Source organism: Leucopleurus acutus (genome assembly GCF_964270905.1).
Source record: "Leucopleurus acutus genome assembly, chromosome: 6".
NCBI classification, from domain to species: domain Eukaryota; kingdom Metazoa; phylum Chordata; class Mammalia; order Artiodactyla; family Delphinidae; genus Leucopleurus; species Leucopleurus acutus.
The window spans coordinates 79806373-79824668 of record NC_139149.1 but is presented as its reverse complement, the minus strand read 5'-3'; the positions used below and the strand labels follow the sequence as shown (position 1 = coordinate 79824668).

The 18296-nt window shown below is 37.2% G+C and overlaps 1 protein-coding gene across 1 annotated transcript in view; it reads left to right on the top strand.

Moving 5' to 3' along the window:
• The window catches only part of DNAH7 (dynein axonemal heavy chain 7), a gene marked incomplete at its 3' end in the record, with an annotated part of 233361 nt that overhangs the window by 88425 nt on the left and 126640 nt on the right, over positions 1-18296 (top strand). The window contains exons 27-30 of the mRNA XM_082841795.1: positions 5743-5955; positions 8490-8588; positions 12813-13061; positions 15702-15851. Of these exons, the coding sequence (XP_082697921.1) occupies positions 5743-5955; positions 8490-8588; positions 12813-13061; positions 15702-15851 (711 nt within the window). The remainder of the gene's footprint in view (positions 1-5742; positions 5956-8489; positions 8589-12812; positions 13062-15701; positions 15852-18296) is intronic.

Genomic DNA, 18296 nt, shown 5'->3' with positions numbered 1-18296 from the left:
AATGCTACCTGTGTTGTAAGAAGAAATCTAATCGTATAATTTCCAGACTTAAAAAACCACCGGGCTCCTTTTGCCCACAGGAAAAAAATTCAAATTTCTTGGCCTGATCTGCAAGAGCTTTGGCATTAGACCCAGTTGCATCTGTACCACCAGCTCCCTGCATCTCCCTGTCACACAGACCTCACTAGTCTCTGAAGGTCCCATGCCTTTGCACATGCTGTTTACCCTCTCTTGAGTGCTCTGCTAAGCCACCACTGTCCTGCCTGACAAATTCATACTCATCCTCTAAGCTAGCAGTCTGCCACCGAACATACATACAGTTCAGATAAGACCATCTGGGTCCAGCCCCTGGAGCTGGCAGAGGTTTACAGCTGCATCTTTCTATCCTGCACGTGTCCATGGGTTCTACAGGGACTCCTGTTAGGTCTCTCCGCTTGGAACTCCTGAGACTTTGAGTGATGGAATCTGTTTCTCCAGTTGTCATTCCCTCCACTCTGCGTGGATCGCTGGTGGATGATTCCACGTAGATTTTGCTGTTGGAGAGCTCTCACTTTGCCAGAGGGAATCTTGGGGAGGACTTAAAATGGCCCCAACTTCGCTCTCTCTCTCCCTTATCGTGTATATCTCATGCATCTTCTGTCCCAACAGACTGTGGGAGTGAAGGCCACTGGGATCTTGCTGCCACAGTCTACTTTTGCTTTCTCAGGCATGAGTCAGGCACCAATCTATATTCCCCCACAATAGGGCGATACCCATCAAACTCTTACTGAACTTGGGAGTGAGGAGGGGGGCTTAGGGAGACTCACAGCATAAGGAAACCTCCCTTCGATGGAAGTCTTTTTACAAATCCTCCCTCCTTCCTTATTCTCTCAAATGCTTTATGATCTACAAGTAAATGGGAAGGTTCAAGAATTGTGTATATTTCCTTTGTAAATTATTGGGCAGATCATGCATACTTCGGTAACTGATATGTATCATGTCATGAAGAAAGACTCTTGACATCTTGTTTTGACATCTTGTACATCTAGGTAAAACCTGCATAGTAGAGCAATTTCTTAAACACATCTCCACTTCAGAGAAGCTATATTTAATATTAAAACTATTCTGAAGAATCAGTAATCATTTCAGAATAGTTAAATGTTAGAAGCAATGGTAAAATAGACTTATCCTATTTTTTAAATTGAAGTATAGCTGATTTACAATGTTGTGTTACTTTCTGGTGTATAGCAGAGTGATTCCATTTATATATATGTATATGTATGTGTGTATTTGTATATCTTTTTCATATTCTTTTTCATTATGGTTTATTACAGGATATTGAATATAGTTCCCTGTGCTATACAGTAGGACCTTGTTGTTTATCTATTTTATATATAGTAGTTTGTATCTACTAATCCCAAAGTCCTAATTTATCCCTCTTCTCTCCCCCACCCCTTTCCCCTTTGGTAAATGTAAGTTTGTTTTCTGTGTCTGTAAGTCTGTTTCTGTTTTGTAGATAGGTTCATTTGTGTCATATTTTAGATTCCACATATAAGTTATATCATGATATTTTTCTTTCTCTTTCTGACCTACTTCACTGAGTGTGATAATCTCTAGGTCCATACATGTTGTTGCAGATGGCATTATTTCATTCTTTTTTATGGCCGAGTAATATTCCATTGCATATATGTATATATACCACATCTTCTTAAACCAGTCATGTGTTGATGGGCACTTGGGTAGCTTCCATGTCTTGGCTATTGTAAATAGTGCTGCTGTGAACATTGGAGTGCATGTATATTCTTGAATTAGAACTTCTGGGGTTTTTTCCCAGATAAATGCCCAGGAATGGAAATGCTAGATGATATGATAAATCTCTTTTTAGTTTTTTGAGGAACCTCCATACTGTTTTCCATAGTGGCTGTACCAATTTACATTCCCACCAACAGTGCAGGAGGGTTCCCTTTTCTCCACACCCTCTCCAGCATTTATTATTTGTAGACTTTTTAATGATGACCATTCTGACTGGTGTGAGGGGGTACCTCATTGTAGTTTTGATTTGCATTTCTCTAATAATTAGTGAAGTTAAGCATCTTTTCAGGTGTCTGATGGCCATATGTATGTCTTCTTTGGAGAAATGTTTAAGTCTTCTGCTGATTTTTTGATTGGGTGGTTTGCTTTTTTTGTTATTGAGTTGTATGAGCTGTTTGTATATTTTGGAAGTTAAGCCCTCGTTGGCTGCACTGTTTGCAAATATTTTCTCCCATTCTGATGGTTGTCTTTTCGTCTTGTTTATGGTTCCTTTGCTGTACAAAAGCTTATAAGTTTGCTTATTCCCATTTGTTTATTTTTGCCTTTGTTTCTATCGCCTTGGAGACTGACCTAAGAAAATGCTGCTATGATTTATGTCTGAGAACATTTTGCCTATGTTTTCTTCTAGGAGTTTTGTGGTGTCCTGTCTTATATTAAAGTTTTTAAGCCATTTTGAGGGCTTTGTTTGTGTGTGTGTGTGTGTGTGTGTGTGTGTGTGTGTGTGTAGGATTTGAAGGCACTGTTGTAACATCATTGATTTACATGTGGCTGTCCAACTTTTCCAACACACTTGCTAAAGAGACTGTCTTTTCTCCATTGTATATTCTTGCCTCCTTTGTCAAAGATTGACTGTAGGTGTGTGGGTTTATTTCTAGGCTCTCTGTTCTGTTCCATTGATTCCTATGTCTGTTTTTGTGTTGATACCATGCCATTTGATTACTGTAGCTTTGTAGTATTGTCTGAAGGCTGGGAGGGTTATGCCTCCAGCTTTGTTCTTTTTTTGCTCAGGATTCCTTTGGCAATTCTGGGTCTTTTATGGTTCCATATAAATTTTAGGATTATTTGTTTTAGTTCAGTGAAAAATGTCATGGGTAATTTGATAGAGATCACATTAAATCTGTAGATTGCTTTGGGTAGTATGGAAAATAGGCATATTCTAGATCTTCTGATGTCACAAAGTCAGTAACATGATCCATAACTTTCCACAGAGTAAGTAGCATGAAACACCCTATTAGTACAGAGAAAAAAAATGAACTAGATCCTGAATCCTCCATTTCACTCAACTAATACTTAGCTAATTCCTGAACAGGTCACATTTATGAAATCTATTTCCAATCCTTAAAGGAAGAAATGGTAAGAAGTTATTGCTTGAGATTTTGTTGTTGTTGTTGTTCCAAAATGTAGTCATTTGGAAGCATACTCTAGGAAGTGTATGTAATTCCTTATGTACCACCCTTCTTCATCCACTCTATAGGACAGAAGCAATAAAATAACTATTCTCAATCATTTATTTCTGCTGAGGTAAACATGGAGGGTAATACTCACATTGATTACATGTACTGGAATTTATTCAAACCCTGGCAGGTTACCTGGATCTATACCCTCCCTTTTTTTTTTTTTTTTTTTTTTACACTCAAGAAAGTATGCCATTGGTTAACCCAGAATCCAAATTAATTTTTTAGAGCACTAAATTACCCTTAAACCTACTGCTATTACTGAAAAATTATTTCTGACAGATCCTAAACCGTATCATATCAGTATTTCACACACTCTGTTTGAGAATCAATGAATGAGAATGTCTACCACCATAACAGTTTAGGCCTAAAAAAATATTTTGATGAGGATACTTTTCTCTGTGATAAGTAAGAATCCATGATAACTCCTTGAAACTCCTGTACCATACTTTATTTTTTGTTCTCTTGGCCACTGATATGTCTGTTTCATTGTGTTCCACAACCACTTTGCTAATAGTGCTAAGAGAATGTGCATAGGAATTTGTAAAGTACCTGGTGTGTCAGAGACCTGACACACAGACCTGGATGTTGATCCCAAGCTAGTAGCAATTTGTACTATGGTAGAAAGATTGTATCACCCTAACCTAGCCATTAACCAGCTAACTCATTTGTTCATTCATTCATTCTCTATTTTATTCATTTAAAAAAAGTTGTTGAGAACCTACCCTTTAAAAGAGGTGCCATGTGTATAGTAATTCTCTTGCATTCTTTCTTCCCAGGTAGGTAGTGGTTTAGAGCACTTGCTTAAGCTTCTCTGTTGCGAATTATTTGCTCATGCTATATACTTTTAACATTTTATTCTTGCCTTTCTTGAATGGTAACCTTATTGATAAAATAGCAGTCCTAAGGCCTCTAGCTAGTAATTCATGTGACACATTGGAAGGATCTTGCTTGATGCAAATCTTTTATTCTCAACTTTGGCGTCATAACAGATCACTTAAGTAAAATGTCCTCATTTTCTGTCTGCCTTGTGTTTTCGGTAATTCAGCTAGTTCCCAGCAGGTATTTATAAACTGTCTGAACCGTCTGAATTATAGTAAATTGTCATTTACTATAATTATTATTCACTATCTGAATATGATTATCATTTTTCTAGAACACTGTTGCTCTCCTGCTTTAGTACAAGAAAGCCATGTTTTCATGTATGAGCTATTGAAGTAAATCCGGACACATACTAACATTTTAAACTTAAATTTTCTTATTTATTCTTTTAAAATCTATTCAGTTTTCTATTTACTTTCCATCACACAACATTTATTTGTCCCACAATGTTTAAAATACTATGAGGAAAAAATTATCTTTAGAATTTGGAAAATTGATTTATCTCTAATAATAATTATCCAGGACTTATTTTCAGTTTCTTCCCTTTATTATGCTTGGTGAAAGACTGACATGGTGACTGCAGACTCAAAAATGTTAAAAAAATATCTCAAATTACACCATTTATGTAACATAGTCTTGTTATTAGGGGTTACCTGATGAGACCCAAATCATTTAATTAATTAGATGCCAGAGAGCTTCACTTGAAGCCCAGTCTCCCAACCCCAGGCACTTTCTCACCAGCCCAGATGAGAAGCCCGGCTCTTGGACATCCCAGCAGAGTCTGCTTTTTCCCTATAGCATGTTACTTCCCACAAAAAATAGAACGTAATGGATACTTAACACTTAAGTAAATTAATAATTCACCAAAGGTCTAGGTATGATAGAAATTTGAAGCGTTCTCAAAGCATAATTTAAGGAAACATATTTATATAAAAAGTTAATGATCTAGTTATTATATAACAATAACAAGAAGTCACATTTTAAAGTGTTTTTATCTATATGATCTGGCTACTGTAACTTAATATTATTGCAGAAAAGCTATAACATTGTAACATGCTATGAAGGAAAGAGTAGGCTTTTCATGACATTTTTTTTTCTTAAATTCCATATATATGTGTTAGCATACGGTATTTGTCTCTTTCTGACTTACTTCACTCTGTATGACAGACTCTAGGTCTATCCACCTCATTACAAATAGCTCAATTTCGTCTCTTTTTATGGCTGAGTAATATTCCATTGTATATATGTGGGCTATGGGGAGGGGGAAGGGTAAACGGTGACAAAGCGAGAGAGAGGCATGGACATATATACACTACCAAACGTAAGGTAGATAGCTAGTGGGAAGCAGCCGCATAGCACAGGGAGATCAGCTCGGTGCTTTGTGACCGCCTGGAGGGGTGGGATAGGGAGGGTGGGAGGGAGGGAGACGCAAGCGGGAAGAGATATGGGAACATATGTATATATATAACTGATTCATTTTGTTGTGAAGCTGAAACTAACATACCATTGTAAAGCAATTATACTCCAATAAAGATGTTTAAAAAAAAAAAAAAAAAGAGTAGGCTTATCTCCATGATGGTCTTTTTCAAAAAGCACCTTTCCTTCCCTCCCATAGGCACTCTTTCGGACAGTAGCAATGATGGTGCCTGATTATGCCATGATTGCCGAAATAGTCCTGTACTCCTGTGGCTTTGTCACAGCTCGGCCACTGTCGGTAAAGATTGTGGCTACATATCGCCTGTGTTCAGAGCAGTTGTCATCACAACATCACTATGACTATGGAATGAGAGCCGTGAAGTCAGTGCTCACCGCAGCTGGGAATCTAAAGGTAAAAAACTCAAGTGGCTTCTTACTCATTCATTTCCTGTTCATAAATCTCAGGACCATGTGTCTTCACAACAGTTACACTAACTGGTTAGTTTCATCAACTGAAAAAAAGTTCACTTATCGTACTAACATAATTAATTATTTGCACACGTGAAAAAGGACATTTTATGATTTGTAAAACCTTAGACATGTGATCAGTGATTTGAGTTCCATTCCACAATTTTAACTGTATGAAACTAGGTTCTACTAAGGAGTAAAATTCCTTGCTGCTGAGAAATACTTTGAAAGCATTTATATATGAACATATATATTGAATAGCTTTAAAGGAAATAATCTATGTATAATTAATAAATATATACAGAAGCCCCTAGACATTGTTACTTAATATAATTACACAGTTGCAGCCAACTGTAGACTAGCAGTAATAGATTGGCAATATAATGTTTGCATTTTAAGATGGTGTAAATCATAACTATATTGATAAAAAGTCAAAATGTTTGAAGACTTGGGTAATTTTTCATTGAAAGTCTTTTGTAGAAACATAAAATATAACTGTACATTTGTTCTTTATCAAAGTAAGCAAGATAGGCTATAATTAACAGCAAAATGCAAACTGTGGCTTTGGAGCTTATAAAATTTTCATGTTCATGACTGCAGAAGATAAAGATTTTGAAATATATCTTGTGTGATTAAAAACAATGGCATGCATTTTAATCTTCTATGATAATGTTACCAAGAATTCTGATATATAGTAGTGATATTCTGTTTCACATTAGCCTAACATGACTTCAAGTCGTTTTTTTTTTTTTGTAATAAACAAATGCAACTAGAAGCAACAATTTGTATTAACCTGGCATGTCATGATTACATTGTGGTCAGATAATGGGAAAGAAAATGCATTGTCCTAGTATATGTCATCACTGACATCTTGACTATGGAATTGAGCTATTAAAGTTATGCAGCAAATGAATCCTATCATTCTTTGTCAAAAAGCTAATTGAAAATTGTTGAATGTGTTGGCTTGAATATTTTGAAGTTTGTTTCTATTATATCAAAAATCAATTTAAACATTTGCTTTAAGATGATAGCCTCTCAGATAACAAAAGAGACTTCTGACACTTCATAATTTACATGTGGTTAGGTTGATCCAAAGTCCATATGAATAGGACTAGCTTTGGCTTTGGAGGCCCTGGAAATTTAGAGACAGCTAACCCTGATTGCCAGGCATCACTGACTTTGTAAGGTTAAAGCCAGTTAAGTAGGAGCATGGATTTATTAGAAAGATTCTAGAGAAAAAGAAGAGGATTCTGGAAAACTAAATGCGTGATGGTAGGAGAAACTTTGGAGTAAGATGTTGAATAAAGTATAGAAGCTGGGAGAAATAGTTCTGAGTTCAGATTTTTTTGTGAATTATTGAACCATCTTATGGACATGAGCAACAAGTTGAGGGTTCAACCAGATTTCTTAGTAAACTCTGGGTTTACCACAGATTTTTTAGAATTTAACATAAGTTTTCTGAAGCACTTTCTACTTAAGTGACTTAGTGTATTAACGAGCCCTCTCCACTCTGCCTGGGGATCACACTCAAGTGTGCTGGTACTAAGCATGCAGCCGGCAGGCAGCGTGCTGCTCTGCCCTCCCACCTTCTATCAGATGAACTGTTCCTCACCCAGAGTCAGGTAGCTTGTTCCCAAAACTCCCTGAAGCCAGTCGGACATGTTACTGTCGTTATGTCATTTAATTAATTGTCAATGAAATTGATGGTATATGAGCATGAAAAGAAGAGTTTTGTTTTTATGAAAACTAAGTTCATTGTTTAAGAAAGACTCAGTAAAGATGAAATGCTAAAAAAAATGACTTTGAATTGGGTATGGATAAGAAAAGTGAATAAAACTGGGAAAAAACCTTAAAAATCTTAAGGATGCTACACTTAGATTGTCTGCCAAGTATCTCTGAAGAGCATGATCATCTTTAAAACACAAAACCAAAACACAACAAAACTGGACAGAGCAGATGATTCATTATTGATGCTTTTTTTTTTCCAACAAGAAAAATGGTCCAAAACTCTACCCTCAGAGAAAAGGTCTTGGCACCAAAATATGGGCAGAGTGAGTGAATGTTTATATGTTTTAAATGTAAGTGCATCTTTTAAAAATGATTGCCCATCTTTAATGATTATTTTCACTTTACCAACCCACTGCTGGTCCTGAATGCATAGGAGAAGCAAGCTCTTACCCAATATAGAGGCAACGGCAGCTCCCAAACTATATGGAATTCATGGCCAGTAGCTTTTTACCCAGGGCATCTGTGAAAAAGTAGTCAGTTCAACTTAGGTTTTCATTATAAACTGGTAGAAAATTCACCAAGTATAATCATCAGTTTCTAAAATTAATAACAGTCCAATTAAATGAAAATAAGTAAGAACAACACTTTTGCATGGGCTTAAATTGCCGCTGGGGCCTGGTGTGTGTGTGTGAACATGTAGGGGGTGCAGTTAATAGCTGCAGATATCATTATGAGCATATTTTCTTTCAGCTGAAATATCCAAATGAAAATGAAGAAATTCTTCTGCTTAGATCTATTATTGATGTAAATCTACCAAAATTTTTATCCCATGATTTACCACTCTTTGAGGTAAGAACATTTTGTTATTACAATGTATCAAAACTCTTCTAATAATGTATTTATCAAGCGTCCATGGTTGCAACTCCCTGTGAGAAACTTCCACTACAGAAAACGATGATATGGCAAAGAAAAACATAGATCATTCTGTTTTATTTGAAGTGTGTTAGCTAGCTTTGTTGTTTTGGATAACTTTTTACTCTTTCTTTTTTTTTTTTTTTTTTTTTTTTGCGATACGCGGGCCTCTCACTGTTGTGGCCTCTCCCGTTGCGGAGTACAGGCTCCGGACGCGCAGGCTCAGTGGCCATGGCTCACGGGCCCAGCCGCTTCACAGCATGTGGGATCTTCCCGGACCGGGGAACTGAACCCGTGTCCCCTGCATCGGCAGGCAGACTCTCAACCACTGCGCCACCAGGGAAGCCCCCTGGATAACTTTTAACAACTTGGGATTTTTAAGTTTCACCTTTTCTGCAGAATATAATAAGTACACAAAAGTTACAAAACATGTTTGCTTATAAATTTCACCAAAATTTCCTCCGTGGAGGAAAGTAATTGGTCTAACACATCACTGAATCCTTTGCACAGAATGGATACTTGGTAAATGTTTGTCAAATTAATGATTGGAGAAATAAAAAAAAAAAATAAGCTTAATTTCTTTAGAAGAGTACAATGGCTTTTATGAAATTCTTTTTTCAGGATAATTTAAGAACTAGGCTTAATAATCTTGTTGCATTTTAACAATTAAATTATAAGTAGTTGAGAAGAGCTATTAGAATGATGGTTAAAGTTCCTGTTTTGTCATGTGATATCATTCTTTTCCTTTTCCCATTCTCAGGTAGAAGAAATTGGGGGAGGGCTTGGGAGCGGGCTGCTGACACATGGTAGATGTTGGTCTCTCTTGTGCTGCCTTGAGGTATGGGCGGTTAGCTTCCAAAGTGTAAAGACTGAAGTCATAAGGCTGTCATGGGGAGGGTGGAGACGTGACACTGCCACTGTAGTGTGGTCCAGTGTTGTTAGCTATCCACAGCAACCATGTTTCATCACTCTGAAAGGGACTTCCCTTAGTATTTAGAGTTGACAGTGCTAACGTTTTGCAGATCAAATCTACAAGGAATAGGTTCAAATTTTCTTCTTAAAAATTTCCCTCAGTTTCTTTGGTACTAGTACACTGTACAGATTTTCCAGGAGTAAAAGCTATATTTATTTTTATAAAGTGGAAGTATACCTCACCTAGTTGTATTCTTATGCAGCTGTGTGTTCATTCAGTGAACATTTATTGAATAATATTAAGAACAATATTTCTTAAATGGAGCGCAACTGGCATTTTCAAATAGGACAGTTCCGTGTTGTGAGAGACTGTCCCATACGCTGCAGAACACTTGGCATTCCTCCTCCCCCAGTGTCTCTGGACTCTCCCAGTGTGAGAACCAGAAGGACAGCTCCACATATTCCCAACTCTCTACCTGGCGGGAGAGTGAAGGGAACTGGTCTTTGCTGAGAACTACTGACTACCAGATATGATCTGGAATTATCTGCTTCTTTCAAGGTTAACCATAAATAATTTGAACAATCTGAGAAGATATTTTTGTTTACTTAGCAAACACTATGCATTCACAATGGACCAGACCTTATTCTAAGAGTTTTATGAATAGCAACTTATTTATTACTCATAAGCAGCTAACGGGGCAGGTGCTCTTGTTATCCCTATTTTACACGTGGTGTAACTGCGGCACAGAGATCATAAGTAACTTGTATTCATGGCCAGTATATGAGGGAGAGGGGGTTCCAGCCACTCAGCTAGGCTGCAGAGTGATCTTAAAGACCCTACTGCGTTGCCTTTTTCTCTCCTTTGCCCCAAGGAAACTTACTGCTCCAGTGAACTGGGATCAGTTTATCCATAACAGGATTTAAAGGATTAAATTTAGGGGTGATTAAACTGGTAGTTTGTCAGTTCTAAGGTATAGCTTGAATGTATGCTTTCATATTAAGCTCTTCTGAATTTTCACTTTTATCTTCAGAGTAAAATGAATAGTTGTATCTCTCACATAGGTTGCTATAATACTTATGAAAAAGCCTTAGCAGTTTATAAAGGGATGTTTCTTAGACCTTGAAATCAACTCTGTGTATTCATATACACTAAATATGGAAGTATAATTCTTTCCAATCATACATTATATGATTGTATTCGTTTCCTAAAGCTGCCATAACAAAGTACCACAAAGTTGGTGGCTTAAAACAATAGAAATTGATTTTCTCACAGTTCTGGAGGATAAAAGTCTGAACGAAGGTGTTGGTTCCCTCTGAAGCCTTTAGGAAAGAATCCTTCCTTGTTTCTTCTTGGCTTCTGATGGCTACTGGTGATCTTTGATGTTCCTCGGCTTGTCATTACTTCAGTGTCTGTCCCCACCACTAGATGGCCTTCTTCCCTGGGTGTCGTTGTGTCTGTGTCTTCCTCTCCTTTCTGTTATAAAGACACCAATCACTGGAGTTGGGCTCCAGTATGATCTCATCTTATCTAATTACATCTGCAAAGATCTTATTTCCAAATAAGGGGACATTCTGAGGTTCCAGGTGCACATACATTTTTGAGGGAAGCTAAGCTGATTAACATACTACCCACTACAATGATTAAAATATACTACCCACTACAATGATTAAAATACCATCGAACTAATTTTTGTATATGGTATGAGGCATGAATGGAAGTTCATTATTTTGACAAATCCAGGTACTCTAGCGTAATTTTCTCAAGACTATTTTTTTAATCTTTTCTCTACAGGATTGCCTTTGAGTCTTTGTTGAGAATGAGTTGTTCACATGTGTGTGGGTCTATTTCTGGTCTCCCTATTCTGTTCCATTGATACATTTGTGTATTTTTATACTAATGTGACCCCATCTTTATAATAAGCCTTCAAATCAGATCGTGTTCATCCTCTAACTTTTTAACTTAAAAAGATGTAAAACTGCAACATCTCTGGAGGAAAACAAGAGAAATCCCTTGTGAATTTGGAATAGGCAAAAATTTCTTAAATACAACACCGAAAGCACAATGCATGAAACAATAAATTCATAAAATAGACTCATCAGAATTTAAAAGTTTGCTCTTTGAAATACACTGGTAAGAGAATGAAAGACAAGCTAGAGACTAGAAAAAAATTTGCATATTAGATGTATGATGAAGGATTTGTATGCAGAATATTTAAAGAATGGTCAAAACTTACCATGAAGAAAATAAACTGATTAAAAATAGGCAAAAGATTTGAACAGACATTTCACTAAAGAAGATATACATATGGCACACAAGTACATGCAAAAAATGTTAATCTTTGGGAAATGCAAATTGAAGCCACAACAAGATACTGTTACTTGTTACTACGGCTAAAATTAAGAAGACTGACCATATCAAATATTGAAACTCTCATACACTGCTTGGGGGGATGTAACATAATAATACAACAACCTTGGAAAGCAGACAGTTCCTTAAAACGGTAAATACACACTCACCGTACTATCCAGGTATTCCACTCCTCATTATTCGCCCGAGAGAAATGAAAGCATTTGTCCATACAAAGACTTGTATATACATGTTTATAGTAGCTTTATTTCTTTCCCAAACTGGAAACAATGAAAATGTCCATCAACAGGAAAATGAATTTAAAAACTGGCACCTCAATACAGTGGAACACTTCAATACAATAGGCTATTGATATATGCTGTGAAAGGTGTGAATTTCCAAATCTTTATGCCAAGTGAAAGAAGCCAGACAAAAAATAAAGTAGTACCTGTAATGTGTAATTTCACCCGTAATAAATTCTAGATAATGCAAGTAAAAATAGTAACAGAAAGCAAATCAGTGTTTGTTGGTTGTCTGGGGATGGAGACAGGAGGTGGCAAGGAGAGGAGAAAAGGCCACAAGGAGACTTGTGGCTGTGACTGGTATGTTGACTGTCTTCATTGAGTTGGTGGTTTCACTTATCAAATTGTACCCTTTAAATATAAACAGTTGATTGTATGTCAGTCATACCTCTATGAAGCTGTTGAAAATACTGGACTATTACTCAAAGGCTCTATTTCCATCAATGTTAAATACAAGGATGTGAGAAATTTTATCAAGTTTATGTATGTCTATATGTCTATATATATATATGTATATATACATATACATACATAGAAAGACACAGAGAATATGAGAATGTATAGATAGATAATGTAAATCCCCAAATCATCTATCATTAGGGAATTACTTCAGATTTGTTTCCTGGGGTGAAATTACCAAAACCAGATTACAATGATTTGCTGGGAGCCATCAAAGACAACTGTGACTCCATGAATTTGCAAATGACCAGCTTCTTTTCTGAGAAGATTCTTCAGATATATGAAATGATGATCGTGCGTCATGGCTTTATGATTGTTGGAGAACCATTTGGAGGAAAAACCAGTGCATATCGCGTCTTAGCTGGAGCACTAAATGATCTATGTGAAAAGGTAAGTGTGTTATTAATGCATTAATTTATTGATAATCAGCTTTGTGCAAGATAGAATGTATGGTTATTTAAAAGGGTACTTTAATGCAGCAACTTAAACTTATAAAAATACAGAGGAAATAAAATTAGAAAAGTAATACAAAGCAAGTAGGAAGTTCAGTATACAAAGGGTATGCCACAGATTTGCCTCTAGCCCTTTTGTTTCTTTTTTTTAAAGAGTTTAATTTTAAAGAGTTTAATCATAAAGATAACACATTCGTTATAGAAAAAAGTCTGAAGACATGAAAAAAACCTGACAGTTTTCTCTTTTATACTTTCTTAGGAGAGTAGTTTTTATTTTCTTGGTGTTTAGATTTGTAATGCAAACTTGTTAGTGGCTGCTAGTGGTACTGAACTGAAGTGTGTGTGTGTGTGTGTGCGCGTGTGTGCGTGCGTGTGTGTGTGCGTGTGCGCGCGTGTGCGAGCATGCGCATGCATTATATAATACATGCATATGTAAGTATAGTAAATAATGATGATTATATTATTCAAAATTCCTGTCCTACACATCTCAGTTTGCTCTACTTTGATAGGCTAAAGGAGTGAGGCTGTTTTAAGTTCTCCAACTAATATTGCATTTCTGTCTACTTACCCTTGTATTTCAAATAGCTCTTGCTTCATATATTTCAGTGTTTGTAGCCAAATGGGATTTGTGATCATTACATCTTCATTGTGGAGCCTCCCTTCAGCCAGTATAAAATTATCTACTTGTATTATCTGCCTTGGATCCCCTGTGTCTAATTTCAGTATTGCAACCCCTGCTTTCTCCTTGCATATATATTTGCCCATGTCTTAATTGTGACTCTGGCTGTCACTGTGATTTACTTTTTTATGGAAAGTAATTAGTTTTAACTTTTATTTTCTCCAATTTGATGGCCTTTATCTTCTCATAGGGAAATTTTACTTCGATTGTATTTATTATCAAACAAACTGATATGTACTTATTTCTGTCATCTGTTCCTTTCTGGTTTTATCCTTTCATGCTGTTTCCTTTCTTCGCCTCCCTTCCTTTCCCTGTATCCTTCCTGCCTTGCTTTCCTCAGTTTTTGTTTGCATTCTTCCTATTTTGTTGTTTTATTGTTATAGGGGTGAATTTTTTGCTATAAAAAATAAGTGTCTAAAAGAGCCAAATGTGGTGCCACTCAAAGATTAAAGAAGATAAAGGTATGAGCATGTATTCTGGTCCAATATAAAGCCCGAAAGTGATTCATTATCAGGAAATTCTAAGAGTGACATTGTGGTAATGTAAAAAGGGCAAGGCTCCACAGCCACTGCTTGCTAGCTGTAGCTTCACACTAGCTTTGTTGCATTTGGGACGAACACGTTGCTTTAATGGCAGCAACGTTGTTCTGACTAAGATGATAGAACTTTCCCATGCTTCTGAATTAAGGATGACACATCGTTATTCCCTTTCTGGGCACAGAGAAGAAAACACAGACCTTGAGCTTTTTTTTTCTTTTTTTTTTTTTACTGCTTCACATTATTATTGCCACATGTTTTCTTCAGTTTGGTACTTCATGTCCCAAGCTCCAGTGGTGGTGGGCAGAAAGCAGTGTGGGAAAGAGTTGGACTTGTTCTAAGTTGAACTTGTTATGTTATATAAAAAAGAAATGATTGTGAATAAGTAGAGCACAGGTGATTTTTAGGGTGGGGAGCTATTCTGTATATATTGTAATGGTGGATACATGACATTAAGTATTTGGCAAAATCCATAGAAGTGTCCAACGCAGAGAGTAAACCTTAATGTAAACCATGGGCTTTAGTTAATAAGAAAGAATCCATATCAGCAGAGGAACTGAGGAATTGAGGAATCATAACAATGTACCACACCAATGAGAGGCTTTAATAGTAGGGGAAACTGTGTGTGAGTGGCGGGAAGATGGAGGGAATATATGTGAATCTTTCTATATTTTCTGTTTAATTTTTCTGTAAACCCAAAGCTACTCTAAAAAAATAAAGTCTATTAATTAAAAACATAAAAAAGCCTATGCCCCAAGGGTATTAACATCTCGTATTAATTCCATATACCAGCTTTCAAGGTTCTGGTGGAAACTATCAGCTTACCAATATTAATTTTTTCACAACGTGAGAATGGTACCTATTTGCCTATATTTGAATCATTCAATTTTATCTCAGAGAATGTTTTGTAGTAAGAATCAACCACTTACAGCCCATGGGCCAACTTCAGCCCAAAGCCTGTTTTTGTGATGCCAGTGAGCTTAGAATGGTGCTAACATTTTTAAGGTTTGTAAAGAAAAGCAGAAAAGAGCATGTAACCTGTTGATCTATCAATAGTAAATATTATATGCTTTTGACCATTTGGTACTTTATTCCTAAGTATCCTATGAGTTCTTAAATCCTATTGTAAATGGTATTTTTAAATTTTATTTTTCAGTTGTTTATTGGCATTATAAAAAATACAATCAATTTTTGTATAATGACTTGGTTTGCTGCAGCCTTGTTAAATGAACTCTTTACTTCTGGTAGTTTTTGTGTAGAGTCTTTAGGATTTTCTACATGCCCAATCATGTTTTCCATGAATAATGACAGCATTAGTAGTCTTTTAAATAAATAAATAATCTTTTTTTTTTTTTCTATTAAGGGGTTAATGGAAGAAAACAAGGTTCAGATCACTGTTTTAAATCCTAAGTCTGTCACCATGGGTCAGCTGTATGGGCAGTTTGACTTAGTGTCCCATGAGTGGTCCGACGGGATCCTCGCTGTCAGTTTTAGAGCATTTGCTGCTTCATCGGTAAGTGCTAACACTTCTCAATGCTATGAGAGTTATGATTTTTTTCAGTTGTTTCAAGTAAACATTTGTATTTGTAGCTCAAGGTACTTATTTAAAACACATTACTGGGATCCTTGAGGCGCCGGCCGCCGCCCCAGGCAGTGTCTGAGCCAAGCCCCCGCGTCCTTCGCCTCCGTGTGCCCATGGCCTTTAAACTGCCGGTTGCTCGGCTGGGGGCGGGAGCGCTGAGTTTCCCGCTGGGAGGTAAAGTGGCCCCCTTTTACCTCCCAGATGCCGCAAGGAGACAGGCCTGTGGTCACTGGGTACGCCACCCTTGCCCTACACGTGCCGGGGTGAGGCCCTCACGAGGGCAGTGAGTGGGGCGTGGTGCCTGTCTCTTCTCCCTCTACAGATGAGAGAGTTGAGACAAGGAAATTTTATGTCCTGCTTGATATAAATACAACTGGATATAAGCTTCAGGAGGCCAAAGTACATCATCTCTCTCGTTCACTCCTGTATCTTGAGCATCTAATACTGTGCCAGGCATATGCTTTGCTTTTACCATTTGTCCTACGGTTCTGTCTGTCCGGTTTTTGTTTTTAAGGATAGTTTTTAACGTTTGTTACATTGGTGGATTTGTTTTTTGTTTTGGTTGCTCTCTTCTTTCTTTTTTTTTAATTAATTTTTAATATTTAAAACTTTTTTTCACCTTAGTAACTTTATTTTATTTTATATATTTTTCTTTCTTTCTTTTTGTTTTTTTCTCCCTTTTCTTCTGAACCATGTGGCTGACAGGGTCTTGGTGCTCCGACCAGGTGTCAGGCCTGAGCCTCTGAGGTAGGAGGGCCAAATTCAGGATATCGGTCCACCAGAGACCTCCCGGCCCCACATAATATCAAGCGGCGAAAGCTCTCCCAGAGATATCCATCTCAACACTAAGACCCAGGTCCACTCAATGACCAGCAAGCTACAGTGCTGGGCACCCTATGCCAAACAACTAGCAAGACAGGAACACAACCCCACCCATTAGCAGAGAGGCTGCCTAAAATCATAATAAGGTCACAGACACCCCAAAACTACCACCGGACATGGTTCTGCCCACCAGAAAGACAAGATCCAGCCTCATCCACCAGAACACAGGCACCAGGCCCCTCCACCAGGAAGCCAACACAACCCACTGAACCAGCCTTACCCACTGGGGGCTGATGCCAAAAACAGCAGGAACTATGAACCTGCAGCCTGCGAAAAGGAGACCCCACACACAGTAAGTTAAGCAAAATGAGAAGACAGAGAAACAAACAGCAGATGAAGGAGCAAGGTAAAAACCCACCAGACCAAACAAATGGAGAGGAAATAGGCAGTCTACCTGAAAAAGAATTCAGAGTAATGACAGTAAAGATGATCCAAAATCTTGGAAATAGAAGAGAGAAAATACAAGAAATGTTTAACAAAGACCTAGAAGAACTAAAGAGCAAACAAACAATGATAAACAACACAATAAATGAAATGAAAAATTCTCTAGAAGGAATCAATAGCAGAGTAACTGAGGCAGAGAACGGATAAATGACCTGAAAGATAAAATAGTGGAACTAACTACTGCAGAGCAGAATAAAGAAAAAAGAATGAAAAGACTTGAGGACAGTCTCAGTGACCTCTGGGACAACATTAAACGTACCAACATTTGAGTTATAAGGGTCCCAGAAGAAGAAGAGAAAAAGGGACTGAGAAAATATTTGAAGAAATTATAGTTGAAAACTTCTGTAACGTGGGAAAGGAAATAGTCAATCAAGTCCAGGAAGTGCAGAGAGTCCCATACAGGATAAATCCAAGGAGAAACATGCCAAGACACAGATTAATGAAAGTATCAAAAATTAAATACAAAGAAAATATTTTTAAGACAGCAAGGGAAAAGCAACAAATAACATACAAGGGAATCCCCATAAGGTTAACAGCTGATCTTTCAGCAGAAACTCTGCAAGCCAGAAGGGTGTGGCAGGACATATTTAAAGTGGTGAAAGGGAAAAACCTACAACCAAGGTTACTCTACCCAGCAAGGATCTCATTCAGACTTACAGACAAGCAAAAGCTAAGAGAATTCAACACCACCAAACCAGCTTTACAACAAATGCTAAAGGAACTTCTCTAGGCAAGAAACACAAGAGAAGGAAGAGACCTACAAAAACAAACCCAAAACAGTTAAGAAAATGGTTATAGGAACGTACATGTCAATAACTACCTTAAGTGTAAATGGATTAAATGCTCCAACCAAAAGACATAGACTGGCTGAATGGATACAAAAACAAGACCCGTATATATACTATCTACAAGAGACCCACTTCAGACCTAGGGACACATACAGACTGAAAGTGAGGGGATGGAAAAAAGATATTCCATGCAAATGGAAATCGAAAGTTGGAGTAGCAATTCTCATATCAGACAAAATAGTCTTTAAAATAAAGACTATTA